The following is a 19,215-nucleotide window of genomic DNA, read 5'->3' as shown; positions in this document are numbered from 1 at the left end:
ATCGACTAATTTCATTCAGCATAATGGCCTCTACATCGATCCATGTTATGAGATGGTTTGCAGATTCATCAATGTTCTTTAACCTTGTGCAGTATTCCATTGTGTGTATGCACCATGGCTTGAGACTTTCCTCCGCTGATGGGCATTTAGGTCGTTTCCATCTTTTTTTGCTATTGTGAATAGTGCTGTGATGAAAATGGGTGTGCATATATCCACTTGTGTCATGACTCTCATTTGTCTAGGCTATATATCTAATAGTGTGATTGCTGGATCATATATTTCTATTTCCAGCTTTATAAGGAAGTGTCATACTGTTTTCCACAGTGGCTGCACTATTTTACAGTCCCACCTGCAGTGTATGAGACTTCCAGTCTCTCCACACTCTTGCCAGCATTTGTTGTTTTCTGTTTTTCTTGAAATTTGCTATTAGGGCCAGGGTGAGATGATATTTCATTGTTGTTTTGATTTACATCTCTCTACTGGCCATTGATCACGAGCATTTCTTGATGTGTTTGTTAGCCGCTTGAATGTCTTCTTTGGTGAAATGTATATCCTCTGCCTATTTTTTACTGTATTATCTTTTTCTTGCTAAGGTGTTGAAGTTTGTTTTTTTTTTTTTTTAAATAAATTTTAGAGATTATTCCCTTATCTAATAGATTTTTGCCAACATTTTTTCCCCTAGTTTGTGGGTTCTCTTTTCACTCTTTTGGTAAAATATTTTGATGGGCATAAGTGTATAATTTTTAGGAGGTCCCAGTCATCTATTTTGTTTTCTGTTGTTTGTGCATTTTGTTATGTTTGATAGTGTATTCATGCCCTGAATTAGGGCCCCTAAGTTTTTCCTTATTTTTTCTTTGACGGTTTTAAATTAATGTTCAGGTCTTTCATCCAACTTGAGTTCATTTTTGTATATAGTGTGAGATATGGGTCCTGTTTCATTTTTCAGCAAATGGATATCCAGTTTTGCCAACACCATTTATTAAAGAGACTATCTCTTGCCCATTTAATAAGTTCTGGCCCTTTGTCAAAGCACCTGTCCATGGTTGGATGGATTTATTTCTGGATTCTCAATTCTGTTCCATTGGTCTATGTGTCTGTCACTGTACTGGTACCAAGATGTTTTAACCACTATGACTATGCAGTAGGTTTTCAGATAAGGGAATGTGAGGCCTCCTACCTTGTTCTCCTTCTTTAGTAGTGCTTTATTTATCTGGGCTCTCTTTCCTTTCCATATTAAGTTAGTGATTAGTTTTTCCATCTTTTTAAAGAATGATGATGGAATCTGGATGAGCATTACATTATACATGCAGATCACTTTTGGTAGTACTGACATTTTCATGATGTTAAGTCTTCATATCCAAGAGCAAAGTACCTTCTTCCATTTAGAATGTAGGTTTCATTCCGTTTCTTAAAATAGTGTTTTGTAGTTTTCTTTGTATAGGTCTTCTGTGTCTCTGGTTAGATTTACCCCAAAGGACTTCATCTTTTGGATGGTTATTGTAAACGGTACTGATTTTCTGACTTGCTTTTCAGAGTTCCTTTCATTAGTGTGAAGCAATCCAAGTGGTATTTGTATGTTGATCCTGCCACTGTGCTAAAACTTTCAATTAGTTTCAGTCATTTTCTTACTGAATCTTTGGGATTTTCTATGTATATGATTATATCATCTGCAAATAGAGATACTTTTACTACTTCTTTGCCAATTTGGATGTCTTTCATTTCCCTTTCTTGCTTATTGCTCTGGCTAGGATTTTCAATACAGTATTAAATAGGAGTGGTGATAAAGGGCATCCTTGTCTGGAACCCATCTGTAAGGAGAATGCTTTCAGTCTCTTCCCATTGAGAATAATGTTGGCTATTGATTTTGTATATATGCCATTAATTATGTTAAGGAATTTCCCTTCTGTTTCTATTTTCTACAGTGTTGTTTTTAATCTGAAATGGGTACTGGATTTGGCCAAATATCTTTTCTGCACTGACTGATATGATTATGCGGTTTTTTCCTTTGTTTTACTTATGTGGTTAATTATATTGATTGTTTTTCTAATGAGAACCATCCTTGCATACCTAATATGAATCCCATTTGGTCATGAAGTATTATTGTTTTTATTTTGTTGGGAGTCTATTGGCTAAGATTTTGTTGAGAATTTTTGCATCTATGTCCCTGAGGGATACTGGTCTACAATTTCCTTTATTAGTAATGTCTTTGCCTGGCTTTCATATCAGTGTTATGCTCACTTTATAAAATAAATTTGGGAGTATTCCCTCCTTTTCATATTCTGAAATAGTTCAAGTAGAACTTGTGTCAACTCTTTTCTGACATTTGGTAGAATTTGCCAGTAAAGCCATCTGGGCCAGGACTTTTCTTCTAGGTTTTCAAATTAGTTGGAGTACATTCTTCATTTAAAAAAAAAAAAAAAAAAAAAACCTCACTGCCATCAAGTCAACTCTGATCCATAGTGACCCCCGCTTTGGGTTTCCAAAGCTGTAAATCTTTCCAGAAGCAGACAGCCTCATCTTTCTTTCATGGAGTGGCTGGTAGGTATGAACCACTAACCTTCTGGTTATAGCCAAATGCCTTACCCACTACACCACCAGAGCTCCTTACATTCTTCATAGTATACTGATATCTTCCTTTTTATTTCAGTTGTGACATCACCCATTTCATCTCTTATTTGTATTATTTACATCTTCTCCTTTTCCTTTGTTAAATTTGCCAGTGGTTTGTCTACTTCACTAATCTATTTAAAGAACTAAATTCTAGTCTTATTGATTCTTTCTACTGTTTTTCTGCTGTCTGTTTCATCTACTTCTGCTTGACTCTTTATTATGTCTTTTCTTCTAATGACTGCAGGCTTGTTTTGCTTCTCTTTATCTAACTGTTGGAGATGTAGATTAAAGTGTTGATTTTGGCTCTTTTTTCTCTTCTGATGTTTATTTCTATAAACTGCTCTCTGAGCACTGTTTTCTGTCCCAAAGATTTTTAAATTTCATTTCTTCAATTACTCAGTAGTTTTTTAAGTCGTCTTGACTTTCTCTCCATTTGGAAGCTCTTTCCTACACTATTTATTCCCTCTTTTTGCTTTGCAGTTGTCCTCATTTACAAATTGATGTCTCTGGTTCCTTGTTTTCAGTCTTTTAAATTTACTTTACTTTGGACACTTCTTTATCTGGGTTGGTTTCTGGGTGATGTTATCACCTATGTTAATCACAGGTTGCTATCTGCTGTTGTTGGTTTTGTTTAAAGAACTTTCTTTAGCATCTCTTGTAAGGTTAGTCCGTTTTTTACAAATTTTCTTAATTTCTTTTTATCTGGAAATGTCCTTTGCTAGATGTATAATTATTGGTTGGCAATTTTTTTTTTCTTTCAGGGTTCTATATATGTCATCCCACTGCCTTCTTGCCTGCATGCTTTCTGTTAAGAAATCAGAGCTTGGTTGTATTTGTTGTCCTTTGTAGATAATTCTTAGTTTTTCTGGAGCTGCTCTCAGGATTCTTTCTTTGTCTTTGGAAAGTTGGATTATGATGTCTTGTTGATTTTTTTTTTTTTGGGGGGGGGAAGCATCTATCCTGTTTGGGGTTCATTTGACTTCTTAGAATGCATATATTCTTCTTCGTTTTTGGTAACTTCTTAGAATGTATATATTCCCATCATCGTATTAGGGAAGTTCTTTTCCAACAAATCTTCAACAATTTTTTCTGTGGTTTTATTTGTCTCTTCCTATTGTGGAATTCCAATCACATATAAGTTATTCCTCTGAATGGTGTCCCACATAAATCTCAGGCTTTCTTCATTGTTTTCATTCTTTTTTCTGATTTTTGCCATAACAGAGTAGTATTGAGAGATTTCTCTTCAATCTTGCTAATTCTATCTTCCAGTGATTCACTTCTACTCCTGTGCCCTTTCAATGTGCTATCTATTTCTGAAATCTTAGTATTAATCATCTGGATTTCTATTTTGCTGCTTTTGTATGGTTTATAATTTTTCATTTATTTTGTCAATTTGTTCTTGTATTGTTTTCCTGAATTCTTCCAGAGTTTTGTCTATATTTTTCTTAGTTATGTCAGTGTTTTCCTTGATCTGTCTCTCAATCCACTGAAGGGACCTTAAATGTAATTCTTTTGAATTCTTTATCAGGTAGTTCCAATGCCTTTTCTTCCTCAGGGAGATTTTCTGGCTCTGTATTTTAGTCCCTTGTTTGCACTATGTTATCTGGCTTCTTTGGGTGAACTGAGATTGTCAGTTGTCTCTGAGACATTGTGATGTCATTATATTTGTATTTAATTGGTGATTGTACATTGGTGTGATTTGGGCAGGTTTTTAGTAGTATTATACTGTTTCAATATGTCCAAATGAACGGGGTTGGTGTGCTACTCTGTTCACTAGTTTGGTAGTAGTTAGGCACTCACCACCTGTCTCCTGAGGGGTGTGATAGAGGATGGGAATTGTGCATAGTTCTCTGGTCACTGTTCATGTAGTGCAGCTGAGGGTGGGTTGAACTGGTATTGACCACCAATTGGTACAGAAGCAGGTGATGGCCTTCAGCCAGTGGGTAAGGCTGCAGAAGTGTGGATGTGGTAGAGTCTTGTGGGCACAGCTGCTTTCTGGTCACCAGCCACCAGTGTGCTTGCCCATGAAGTTCTTGTCAAGCAGAGGCAATTATCAGGTTGCTGCCCCAATGGGAACACCACTTGCAAAAATTCAAAATGGCCACACCATCAGGCCAGTTGACAATCCACTGCTCCATTTGTGTCCTTATTTACCATTTTCATTCATCTTCTAGTAGGTATTTCCTTCAAAGTTCAGTGTTCCAGGATTATCTTCTGTTATCTATTTCAATTGGTTTCTTATTTTTTGTTGTAGAGGGTCTGCCTATTCCACCATCTTGGCGGAGGTCCCGAATTGCACACTTTAAATGATGTGTGTTTATGGCGTGTGAATTATATTTCAATTAATCTGTTTACAAAATAAACACTTGATAGGCTAATTCACAGCCCAGTGTTGTTCTCTTTATTCCCATCCCAAAGCTTTATTCATTATGCATGCCACCTTTCTTATTATACATCATTTGAATTACTCAGCCTGTATTTGTGGAAATTCCCTTACCCCTGTTAGGTAACCTTCTTATGCTGATGGTAGCATTCAGGGCTCTAACAGTATTCTCAGATGCTATTTTATACCAAAATCAATACATGAAATCCAAAAGGGATTTTTTTTTTTACCCCTAGTTTTTAAAAATTCCTATTAAAATTTTATACCTTTATATTCATTAAAGGATATATTAGAAGCCAGTGACAAACTCTGGTAAAGAAGTAATCCAAGTGGAGGGTGGGAGACTACTTTTCACCTAGTATCTTTTTTGTATTACTTGAATTTTTAACATATGGTTTTATTACCTACTTTAAAAAACAAATTTTTTCTTTAAAATTTGTGCTATAAAAAGCTTTACAGAAGTCTCAAAATTTATACCACCTATAAACCACATTTAGTATTCTCATGGAAAAGAATAAAAATCCCAGAAAATTCTAAACATCTTTAAAAAAAACTCCATAAAATATATTATCAATGTATGAAATGTGAATAACTAACATCTCACACATCATCCCTGGTAGTCCCTGGCTTCTGCTGGAGTTCCATTTTGATGACTCCATGGTAAGTGAGTGCTGATGTAAGTTGAATACCTCAATTTTTTAATCATTATTATTGCTTTTTATAGCAGTATCTTTATAAATCCCATCTTTGTCTTTAGGGATTGAAAACATTACACATAAGCTTATAGATATACTTTAACATTTTATGTAGTACATATTACTAACAATACGATGTACAAAAAAAACCCAGACTGTCATTAAGTGTGGTTCATCATAACTCAAATACATCTTAACTCAGGGATTACCTGTACTTGGTAGATGAACCATAGATTTCCTTTAATATTGGCAATGGGGTGTACTATTTGGCATTATCACATTAGGATGCCTATGAAAAAAAATAAAGATCTAAAACTTTGTGTTCATTTCTCAATATATACCATTTGCTATGCCATGGAGTAACATATTTGTGGAAAATAAAGGGCTTCATCACAATTATTCTGACCTTTGAAATTATACACAAATACATGTACATACACATATATGTAAGATCTAATCAGAATTTTCCCCATAATCCCAGGAAGACTAGTTTCTTCTTTTTTAAATAATTCCACCTTTAAAATAACTTACTAGGTTAGAAGTCTCCTTATTAATTCAACCAGCAAGAGAAAGAAGCAAGACAAGACTTCAGAGATACTTTTAGTTATCTGAAGAAGCCTAGACATTTAGTCAATATTATGTTACATAGATAGGGCTACAGAATTTCCTGAATTAGAAAAAATGCATGTGAAAAAGTAAGTATGAAAGCAATGTGTGTTGGTATAGGTTCTAAACTGCCTGGTCATGATGGTCATAACATGTAACAACACAAAACTCTTCATTCTTTCCTTCACTCAAATAGTTAGTGAAGGACTAGGAACATCTGGTGTGATGGACATCAGAAACAGATTTGATTTCTGTTCTCATGGTACTAAGTCTAGTGGAGACAGACATAAGTCAAGTAATTGCCAAAAAAAAAAAAAAAGTATAACTGAAAACTAGGACTGATGCATTAAAGAAAATTATTCTGTAGGCAACGGAGGTTTGTAGGCAACGGAGGTTTTTAAGCAGCAAAGTAGCATGTTCAGATCTGCATTTTAAGATAAGAAACAATCCTGTAGTTAAATGAAATTACAGTGTAGTGAGGTATTTAAGGTAGTAGAACCAAATTACTACATAGAAATACAATGTTAACATTCTTCCAATGCTTGTGAAAAGTACCAAGGAATTTTTAGTAATTATAAATCCAAGGCCAGTTTTATTGCTAACGTCCTCAAAGCACTTTGGTCTTGTCATTGCCCCAAGCCTTGGCTTAGCAAATATGAACTTCAGACAATGCTTAACGAGCCTTTTGCTTTCCAATCTCTTTTCCATGCCCCAGATAAGGCTTCACAGTCAAGATCATCAGCATCACATGAATGCAACTCTGATAGTTGGAGCTGTGTGTCAACTTGGCTGGACCACAATTCTGTGTGTTTTAAGCAATTGTGATGTGGGTTATTCCAATGATGGGATTAGATGTGTATGTTCTGAGCAGCCAATCCGTTGAAAGGGAGTTTCCCTAAAGGTGTGGACTGCTTCCAGTATATTTATGGACATCCTGGGAAAAGAGACATTCTTCTGTGGATTGGAATTCTGCCTACAACTGTCCATGAGCGAACAATCCATCAATCAGCCTGGAGATCTTGGATTCGTCATTCGTTGGAGTCAACAGCCAGTATACTGCCTGCCAACCTCGAGCTCGTCAGCCCCTGCAGCTGCATGAGTCAGAAAAGCCTCCAGCTTGATGTTTGATCCAAGAACTTGGGACTTGCCAGCTTCTGTAAGTATGTGAGCCATCTTCCCAAGATAAATTTCTCTTTTTCTATATACATAAGCTTCACTGGTTTTGTTTCTCTAGAGAACCCAGACTGATACAACAACCATCCAGCTATTTTAAAAGAGAAGACTCTGCTCACCTGATTATCCAGTTTCAGTTGCCGAAGTTTCATGGTCTCATCTTCAAAGGCACTGTTTTAAAAAATAATGCAAAAAAGAATATAAAGAGAAAATCCTTTTAAAATCTTGTCAATTTCATCTTATCTATATATCTACTATTCCTTTGAACTATCTGAAACCAAATTAATTCTGCTTTAGGTAAAGCATCTGTTTGTAGATGATACCCACAATGAGACTGTGGGGGCTTGCTATCTTTAATACAACACTCAAAAGAACTGAGGAGAAACTGAAATACCCAAAGGATAAGAAAAAGATGTAGAATACGTACCCGCTGCATGCAACATTTTTTTTCTTTTAACCCATGTATTGAGTACTAATTATTTTTGATACACAATGCTAAGTATTTTACATGTGTCATTTTATTTATTCCTCTAAACAATCCTATGAATTAGGTACTATTATTTTTCACATGTTAAAGATGAAGAAACACAGACTTGGAGAGCCATACATAAGGTTAAACAACAGCAGAAATAGCTCTAATCCTTCTGGTCTCCTTCCAGAGTCTGAGTTACTAGTTTCATTTTTAGAGCTAGGCCTAGTAACAGAGGAATTTGACTGTACACAGGATCTTACTACAGCCCACTGATTTCTTTAAGATCTAAGTAAGTCATTTAACTTACTCTTCAAATTTTCCATTAATAGAATGTATTATGGCAGTCATCAAAGGAGACTGTTAAGTGTGGATGAACAGACAAAATTTAAAGCGTAGTGCCTAAGGCATTTGAATGCTAACCAAAAGTCTGACAGTTCAAACCCACCAGCCACTCCTCGGAAGGAAGGTTGGGCAATCTACTTCCGTAGTGATACTGCCTCAGAAACCCAAGGAAAGGTCACTATGAGTTGGATCCAACTCCATGGCAATGAGTTTGGGTTCGGGTTTGGAGACTGATTTGTTTGATGGAAGAAAACAAAAGAACAAAAACTGAATCAAACTGCAGTCTTCCACTGATACACCAACCCTTTTGAACATTTTTTAATTATCTCTGAAATCTTTATTATTTTTGACAATTTCCTAATTTTTATTTTGTGACTCAGTATTCTTGGGAAAGGTAAAGTATGAAATAAAACAAGCAAAGAAAGTTTTCTCAATTGTTTGGATTATAAATTTCTACTGGGAGCTTAGTGTCAGAAAAACTGGAAAGACAAGATCCTGTTTAGGAAGACAAATTCCATAGCTACAAAGGGAAGCATGGCTTTTGCTGTACTTGGAGTAAATACCACCACATTTGCACATTTTAGAAGGTTTTATATAATAATACATAGCGATCTTTAATTTGGAAACCATGTCCAAAAACTCTTCTTGCTCAGAAATGCTAAAGCAGCCTTAATAACCCCCTAGATCCAGATGTGGAGGTGCTTTCTGATTCTCCAACAGCCCTCTCTATTAATTTTCTCATAATCTTTATGATTTTTTTTTTAAAAAAAAAAAACCTAGCTATTCAATAAATCATCTTTCTCCCAGCTCAAAAAGGGAATGAATGAATATATACATACACACAAAAAGTGCCAGATATGATATACTCTGGCCTCCACTTTGTGGGCCCCTAACACTTCTAGATGTTACTGTCATTTCCTTAACATTTTTATCCTCATTCATATATTTTTAAATCTTAGTTTTGGGAATAAAGTGCTAAGTATTTTCAGCTACTGCTGTGCTTTTATTCCAAATCACTCTGCTTTCAACATGGAAATCTAAATTGGGACATCTCTGGCATGAACAACAACCAAAAAAATCACCCCTTCCTAAAATGCTAAAATTCCCTCAATAATTCTAAAACTTCTAACATAAAGTTCTTAAATATTTCTCTTAAGGCTTCTAATAGTAAAGAGACCAGGTGTGTCTTCACCATATCTAGACACTTCTTAACTCCTTTCATCAAGCCTGGGCAAGCTGAATAGACAAGCTAAATTAATTGGTATAAACAAAGCATTTTGAACTGAACAAAAGAGACACTAAACAGATGCTGCATAATTGTAACATTTAGAAACCTCCTCTACATCAAAAGCCACACTTTCAGTAAACTCCAGGTTTAAATTATAATTTAGAAGCAGTAGTAAAGATATTTTATACATGTATACTCAATCTAAGCTAGGATTTCTAGTATAAACTGGAATATGATCTTACTAAATTTGCATTTTCCTATATATAATATTCTCTTTCCTTCAATTCAAATTAAGCATTTGAATAGTAAGCCTAACCAACCCTTGATTGGTAAATCAACACAAAACAAAATTTCTACAGAAGAAAATAAATGGTATTACTATTTCTCCTCCTGTTTTCTCATGGAAATTTTCCTGTTTACTTGGTACAACACAAGAAATTCTAAACATACATCTTGGAGAAATACAGCAAACTCTCACTCAAGTACAGTGGATGGTAATGCCTCAGGACACCAGTCTCTTCAATTACTCTCCAGTTACTGACAAACCAAAGTCTAAATCGAAGATACCTACAATGCCTTACACTGGGGAATACACTGTATTTTCTGAGAATCTGTGCCCCATACCACCCCCATTTTTGTTTCTGGGCACCAATATTTTTCACCTTATACCTAGTGTTGTAAAAGTCTGCTAAAAGGTTTTCTCTAGTTATCCACTTCTTACTACACACTTTTTAGAATCACTAGAAAAAATGAAACTACCCTAGTATCTATCAATAGTAAAGTACAGAGGAGGAGCCAAGATGGTGGCTTAGTCAGACACATTGTGCTGTTCCTTCAGAAAGACCCAAGAAATGAAGTGAAAGAGATGCAGATAACAATCTTGGAACCCTGAACATCAAAAGGAAGGATAATAATTGGATTAAACACCAACTGGAAGAAGAGATTGAACAAAGGCAGCAAACAAGGAGCAATACAGAGCAAAGGTGCCCTGCCAACCACCACAGTACAATATAGCTATCTTGACACAAAGTCAACAGGGACCCTGGATGAGGAGCTCAGGAAAGCAATTTCATGGAATTGCCAACAGGAGACAGAGAAACTGAGTAGACATATCCAGAGTGAAGCAAAGTGAGTGGAACATGCTCTGGATCTAAGGAGGAAAAGTACAAGGAAAGGGGGCTAGAGATCCAGGGATTCCAGTGCTCAAAGAGAGTAGGGAGGGAGGCAGGACCCTGACACAGGTCAACTCACCAGCAGTGATCCCTGACCATTAAGGTAGGTGGCACACGTTAATTAACAGATTCACAGGATGTTCCCCATCTGACTGGACTGTGGGTAGCATCCCCTCAGTCAGGGCCAGGTCAGGGCCAGGTCCAGATTGCTGGCTACAGCCAATAGGAAGTACCCAAGCACCAATATATGATGACTAGAGGAGCACGCTCCCCCTTCCCTTCTTTTACCTTCCTGAACACTAGTGGCAGGAATACTCACACCCTTGCTACACCACTTGCCCAGAGACCATAATACAAGCCCCCTATTTCCTCCCAATCCAGCCCCATTCACCACACCCCCTTGACCAAGTGACAAGCAGCAGTAAGCATGCTCCCACATGCCCCCAACCTACCAACCAGGAGAACAATGGAAAGTGCTTTCCCATGCCTCCACCTGCATACCAACCACTGAGAGAAAAGAGAGTATGCTTCCATACTCCTATTTGCCCATCACTCAACCTTGTCAGCTGACCTGATAAGCAGCACAGGGTGCACTCATGCACCGTACTCCCCTACTATCCACCACTACCCATCAACCTTACAAGTGGTGAAGAGCACGATCTCACACTCTCAACACCCACCCCTGCCAGTTGACTCGGTGAGCAGAAGAGAGCATGCTCCTGCACACCTGCTTGCACATCACTCACCCCAGCCACTGATGAGGTGAATGGTAGAGTATGCTCCCATGCTCCTGTTCACCCACCATACCCACCATACTCACCACCTCACCCACTCAGCGACTACCATCATCTACTCCCACACTGATGGACTGGTAACAGGCAGTGGTCAACATCTGCCCAGCCCACCCTCAGCTACCCTGCACAGCCACTGAAGAAAGACCTGTGTTCCCACTGCTAGCCACTATACCACCTACCCAGAGACAAGTAGTGAGCACTTCTGTGCCACCAGACTAGTGAGTAGAACGTACCTGCTCACCCACCCTGATATATCAAAACAAAGCAAAGTAAAAAATCTGGATGAACCAAACAAACATACTTAATCAACAAATAACACTTTAATGACTCAGAGATAGCAGACAAAATCAAATCATATAACAAAGCAGGACAAAATGGCTCAATCAAGTTATTAAAACAAAATGGCAGAAAACCTGCCTGAAGGAGAAATGGAAATGCAATTACCTGATTAAGGAATTCAAAAGACAAATATAGGATCTCAAACAGATCAAGGAAAACACAAAGACAACTCTACAACAATTCAGGACAGCATTACCAGAACAAAGTGACAAAATAAATAGAAAAGTAGGAACCATACAAAAACAGCAACAAGAACTCTAAATGATTAACAGTAAAATATCAGAAATAGATTAAGTCAATGGAAGGATCCACTAAACCCACTGCCACTGAGTTGATTCCAACTCATAGTGACCTGTTAGGACAGAGCAGAACTGCTCCACTGGGTTTTCAAGGCTAGAAATCTTCACAGAAGCAGAATGCTTCATCTTTCTCCTGTGGGTTCAAACTGCTGGCCTTCCAGTTAGCAGCCAAATGCATTAACCACTATACCACTAGAGCTCCTGCAATAGCAGGAACACAGAAGTAGAAATGCATCATTGGGAGAAATAATCAGCAAAATTGAGGATAGATCCCTTGCTACCAATTTGTGTGACGAACAATCAGAAACAGAACGAAGAAAGCCTAAGAGATGTGTGAGAGACTACCAAGAGGAATAATTTATATATTATTGGAATTCCAGAACAGAATGAGATAAGAAAAAAACACAGAGAGAATTTTTAAAGATATCCTGGCAGAATGGCAGAAAACTTCACTAATATCATAAAAGACAAAAAAGTCCAAGAAACTCAGTGAACCCCAAACAGGATAGATCCCAAAACAGAGGCATCAAGATATATCATAATCAAACTTTCTAAAAGAATGAATTCTGAGAGCAGCTCAGGATAAAAGGAGTATCATCTACAAAGGAACACCAATAAGACTAAGTTCTGACACTAACAGCAAAGTTCAACAAGACAGAAAATAATAAATGCTGGTGAGGATGTAGAAAGATTGGGACTCTCATACACTGCTGGTGAGATTGTCAAATGATACAATCACTGGGCAAAGTAGTATGGCGATTCCTGAAAATGTTGGAAATAGAAACACCATTTGATCCAGCAATCCCATTACTAGGTATGTATCTATGGTAGTTCAGTGTGTCTGTCAACTTGGCTGGGCCTGGCTGAGTGGCTGGGCAGCTGGATGTTGTATTCCCCATGATGAGACTGGTAATCAACTCCACGGTGGAATCTACTGTGAGCAGCTAAGTAGCTGCCTTAGGGAATGTGGTGGAGTATGCTCCCATGCTCCTGTTCACCCACCATACCCACCATACTCACCACCTCACCCATTCAGCGACTACCATCATCTACTCCCACACTGATGGACTGGTAACAGGCAGTGGTCAACATTCACAGGATGTTCCCCATCTGACTGGACTGTGGATAGCATCCCCTCAGTCAGGGCCAGGTCAGGGCCAGGGTCAGGTCCAGATTGCTGGCTACAGCCAATGGGAAGTACCCAAGCACCAACATCTGATGACTAGAGGAGCACGTTCCCCCTTCCCTTCTTTTACCTTCCTGAACACTAGTGGAATGTGGTCTGCTTCCTGCATATAAGAAGCCTTGGGAACGGTCTCTAGCTTATGGCACACTTGAAACCAACATGTAGCCATGTCATTGTTCAGTAGCCTGACACGCTTTGCCAACCTTGGGACTTTCAATGGACTTGAATTAATGACCTGCCGTGTGGTTTGGTAACATCGGGACTGTGCCTTTTTACTTGTCAGCCTTGGGCTTGTCAGTCTTAGCAGCCAGCAGCTGTCTGAGTGAAGAAATGCATCTAGCTTCAGTGGGCTTTCACATAGCCCATAGAGCCTGCCACTTTGAACTGAGACTTAAAGCCTCCAATTGTTAGAGATTAAACCCGTTTGTTCAAGCATCCCATTTGTGGTATATTCCTGTCAGAGCAGCACTAGGTAACCAGAACAATATCCTAAAGAAGTGAGAGCCAGGACAAGAATAGATATATGCACACCCATGTTCAGTGCAGCACTATTTACAACAGCAAAGAGATGGAAATAACCGAGGTACCCATCAACAGAAGAATAGATAACCAAACTATGGTACATATACACAATGGAATACTTAATACACGACAGAAGAAAAATGCAGAATCTACAAAACACTGCATAACATGAATGGACTTGGAGGACATTATGCTGAGTGAAATAAGTCGATCACAGAAAGACAAATATTGTATCAGTTCACTATTGTAAAAAATCAAGAAAAAGTTTGTATATGAAAGGAAACTTTCTTTGTTGGTTACCAGGGGTAGGAGGTGTGGGGAGGGAACCCTGCCAGGTAGGTAGGGACAAGTCATGATTTGGGTGAAGAGGAGGACAATGTACCAAATGTGAGTGATAAGCATGATGGCACTGAAGAGGAAGACACAGAGAGGTACATGGGAGGTACAGACAACAAAGATGAACCCTTCTGCATGTATAGTACTGCGTTGTCAGTGATGGCAAGCATTGACCTATGGGTGGATAGATGGGTGGACAGCCTAAATGATCAGGTATGTCTAGGCAGGGGGGAGTATGCCCATGACCATGAATAGGGTTAGCAGACAATACTTCCACATGCATATCTGTATCTGTTGTAAGAAGGTCCAGGTGCATAGTAGAGCTGACAAGGGGCAAGGTTATGGTGGCTTCCTGGCCACAGCCAGCTACCTGAAGGGAGCAAGGAGTTGGACCTGTAGGCTTGGGACCATGGTTGCAGGGGACATCAAGCTCAAATGGCATAACATACTACACACACACACACAAAATTGTTCTACATCCTACTTCGGTGAGTTGCGACTGGATCTTAAAAGCCTGCAAGCAGCCATCTAGATGCAACGATGGGTCTGTTCTCATCCAAAGCAAAGAAGAAAGATGAAACTCAAAGATGCATGGAAACAATTAGTTCAAGGGACTGGCAGACCATGTGATCCTCAGCCTATATGACCATGAGAAGAACTAGATGGTTCCTGGCTACCACTGTCAAGCACTCAGAGGGTAACTGGTGCAGGAGGTCCTGTATAGAGTGGGAGAACAACGTGCAACAAAACTCAAAATGATATAAAAAAAGAAAAAAAAAAAAGACCTTCTTTGCTGGTCTGATAGAGCTTGTTGAGACCCCTGAGACTATGGCCTCTAGCTACCCTACAGGTCTGGAATTGAACTCACTCCTATGGCTTCCAGCCAAACAACAGACAGACATATGGGCAATACATTTACCTCAGGCAGATACATACCTGGAGCAATCAATCATGGGAGAACAAAAGGGCAGTGTTTGCACAGGGAGCTAGCTGGGTGGGGAGTGTATGAAAGGGAAGAACACAGGGAAGAGGTAACTATGGGAAGGAAATGGGAAGAGAGCTGTTACATTGTGGGGCACTTCAGTCAATGTCACGAGACAAAATGTGTATGAACTGCTATATGGAAAATTAATTTGGTCTGTAAGCTTTCACCCAAATCACAATAAAAATTTAAATTAAAAAAACTCTGAAAGAAAATAATTGTCAACCAAGAATTATATATCCAGAAAATTATCTCTCAACTATGAAGGCAAAACTAGGACAATTTTACATAAACAGAAATTAAAAGAATCTGTAAAAAACCAGATCAACCTTACAAGAAATATTAAAGGGAGTTCTTTGGACAGAGAACAAATGACATCAAACAACAACCTGAGATTAAAACACATGATAGCATCACCCAGATACCAACACAGATAAAGAATTCTCAATAGGAAAATAAACCTACAAAACTGAAAACAGGGAACAAGAGATGTCAATTTGTAAATGATGACAACTTCAAAACAGAAAGGGGAATAAATGTTGTTCTTACAGAATTTCCATATGAAGAGAAAGCTAAGGTGATACCAAGAAATAATGGACCATTTCAAACTTAGGAAGATAAAGGTAACACTCCACCCAATAACAGCATAATACACATTCATCTCCAACACACATGAATCATTCTCCAGAACAGACCACCTTTTAGGCTATGAAGCCAGCCTCAATAATTCAAAAACACTGAAATAATACAAAGCATCTTCTCTGATCACAACATTCTAAGAGTAGAAATAAATAACAAGAAGAACAAGGAAAATTATCAAACACATGTAAACTGAGTAACACCATACTTAGAAACCACTGGTTATTAGAAGAAATTAAAAATGAAATCAAAAGATTCCTACAATCAAATGGTAATGAAAACACAATATACCAAAACCTTTGGGACACAGCAAAAGCAGTGTTCAGAGAATTTACAGCAATAAATGCATACATCAAAAAAGAAGAAAGGGCCAGAATCAACAGCATAAACCTACAACTCAAACAAAGAAGAGTAGAAAAGAAGTAACAGTCACTAGAAAAAGGAAATAATAAAGTTTAGCACAGAAATAAGTGAAACAGAAAACACACAGAACCAAGATCAGCAGTTGGTTCTTTGAGAGGATCAATATAACTGGCAAACCACTGGCCAAACAGACAAAGAAAAAGAATGAGAAGATGCAAGAAATCAAATAAGAAATGAGATGGGTGACATTACAACAGAACTAACTACATAAAAACAATCATAACAGTATTATGAAAAACTATACTCCAATATATTTGAAAACCCAGAAGAAATGGACAAATTTCTAGAAACACACTAAACTAACACAAACCGGGGGAAAATTTTGAACAGACTCATAACAAAATAAGAAATTGAAGAGGTCATTTAAAAAAGTCCCAGTCCAGACAGCTTCACTGGAGAATTCTACCCAACATTCACAGAAAAGTGGACAAGCAAACTATTCCAGAACGTAAAAAAGGAGGGAATACTCTGTAATTCATTCTATGAATGCAGCATACCTCATACCAAAGCCAGGAGAAGACACTACTAAAAAAGAAATTACAGACCAACATCTTTCATGAATATACACACAAAAATTCTCAACAAAATTCTAGCCAATACAATTCAACAGCATACATAAAAAACATAGATACATCATATCCAGTGGGATTCATATTAGGGATGCAAGGGTGGATCAACACTGAAAATCAATCAACATTAATTCCCACATAAAAAACACAAAGGGAAATAATCACATGATCATCTCTATCAATGCAGAAAGGCATTTGATAAAATCCAAGACCCTTTCCTGATAAAAAAACTCTCAGCAAAATAAGAATAGAAAGGAAATCCCTCAACATAATTAAAGACATATATGCAAAACCACAGCCAACCTTATTCTTAATGGAGAGAGCGACTAAAAGCATTCAATCTTGAGAACAGGAACCAGACATGAATGCCCTTTATTACCACTCTCATTTAATACTGCACTGAAAGTCTAGCTAGAGCAGTAAGGCATAAAACAGAAATAAAGGGCATCCAAATTGATAAGGAAGAAGTAAAACTATCCCGATTTGCAGATGACATGTCCCTATAAATAGAAAATCCAGCTACACCACAGAAAAGTTACTGGAACTAAAAGAAAGGTTCAGCAAAATGGCAGAGTACAAGGTCAACATAAAAAAATCAGCCGTAAGCTAACAAAGAGAACTCCAAAAGGGAAATCAAGAAAACAATACCATTTATAATAGCCCCCAAAAGGATAAAATACTTAGGAATGAATCGAATTAGGGATGTAAAAGACATAGACAGGTAGTCCACGGGTCACAAATTTCCAACGTACAGACAATTCCCACTTGCCCTTTAAACCAGTTCTGTCATGGTTGATGAAGTGAAATAGTAACAGACCAAGTTTTACAATTTGGCAGATTGGGCATGGTATCCTGGATAGGAAAAATTACAGGTGAAAATTCTTGATCGGGAAACTCTGAAGAGGCATAGTGAGCCCTTTCAGGTGCCTGATAAGTGAGACTGGATCACTGGCAGGACTATAGGAAAGTGACACATTCAAAGTGGCACAGTCAGTAACCATTTCTGAGTAAGGCCAGCACTGCTTCAGACTGTGCTCAAAATACAAAGCAAGGGATTTGGTTGCTATGCAATGTGTATAGTGCCCTTCTTCTGTAAGGCGGAGATTAAGTTTTGTAGCAAGGATCTGGCCTATAATTTTTCCTGTTTGGCTAACTTTCCAGTTCACAATAACTAAAAATTTGGGTCTGTTATAGTGATGCTTCCTCAGTAATGTTCCTGGTTACAACAGGTTCAAAGCCTAGACAATTTTTTTTTTTTAATTTTTATAGTGATTTGGGTGAAAGTTTATAGAGCAAATTCATTTTCCATACAGTAGCTCACATACATGTTTTGTCTCATGACACCGACTGCAATTTCCCACAATACAACACCTTCCCTCCTACTTCCTCCCCATAATTACCACTTACCTGTGTCCTTCCCTCCCATGCACTCCTGCCCCTGAACAGTCTCCGTGTGCTTACACAGCCCTTCTACTCTCCCATGACTGAACTCTCCAAGGAATATATCTACCTAACATAAATACTCAGTTCATATGCCTGTCTTATGTTTGGCTGGAAGCCACAGGTGTAGGTTCAATTCCAGACCTGACAGGGAGTTAGAAGCCATATCTCAGGCGTTCCATCAGGCTCTATCACATTAGCAAACCTGGTCCCTTTTTTTTTTTTTTTAAACGATTTTGAATTTTGTTCTCCATTGTTCTCCCGCTCTATCCAGGATCTCCTACATAGATCCCCCTCTAAGTGGTTGATAGTGGTAGCTGGGCACCATCTAGTTCTTCTGGTCTTATATAGGTTGAGAATCACACAGTGTACCAGTCACTTGGACTGTTTCCATGTGTCTTTGGTTTTGTTCATTCTGCTTTACTCTGGACAAAGAGAGGCCCATTGTTGCATCTAGATGGCTGCTTGCGAGCTTTTAGATCCCAGGCACTACTTGCCAAAGGAGGATGTGGAACTATGTTTTGGGTAGTATGTTATGCCAACTGAAATTATGTTCCCTGTGACTATGGTCCCAAATCCACAGGTCCAACTACTCACTCCCTCTGGGTAGATGGCATTGGCCAAGAAGTGACTACAACCTCATCCCTTGTCAGCTCTACTGTATCTGCCAACCTTTTACATGGTCATGGGCACACTACCCGTGCATATTGTTGTTGTTAGGTGCTATCAAGTCGTCTCCAGTTCATAGTGACCCTATACACAGCAGAACAAAACACTGCCAGGTCCCACGCCAGCTCCATGATCCTTGCTATTCCTGAGGCCATCACCACAGCCACTGTGACAATCCATCTCATTTAATGCCTTCCCCTCTTTCCAGGAAAATTGGAAGTTGTCAAAAATGAAATGGAACGCATAAAGATTGATATCCTCAGCATTAGTGAGCTGAAATGGACTGGTTTTGGCCATTTTGAATCAGACAACCATGTGATCTACCATGCAGGGAAT

General features: G+C 38.3%; 1 protein-coding gene across 1 annotated transcript in view; it reads right to left on the bottom strand.

Annotated features, from left to right (window-relative positions):
• TULP3 (TUB like protein 3) overlaps nucleotides 1-19,215 on the bottom strand; it is a 141,564-nt gene that overhangs the window by 57,239 nt on the left and 65,110 nt on the right. Inside the window, exon 2 of the mRNA XM_007937186.1 lies at nucleotides 7,587-7,638. Coding sequence (XP_007935377.1) covers nucleotides 7,587-7,638 — 52 coding nt within the window. The remainder of the gene's footprint in view (nucleotides 1-7,586; nucleotides 7,639-19,215) is intronic.

This window comes from Orycteropus afer, unplaced genomic scaffold, assembly GCF_000298275.1.
Source record: "Orycteropus afer afer isolate SDZICR_OR568_19922 unplaced genomic scaffold, OryAfe1.0 scaffold00040, whole genome shotgun sequence".
Taxonomy (NCBI): domain Eukaryota; kingdom Metazoa; phylum Chordata; class Mammalia; order Tubulidentata; family Orycteropodidae; genus Orycteropus; species Orycteropus afer.
This window is presented reverse-complemented; position numbering and strand designations above follow the sequence as displayed.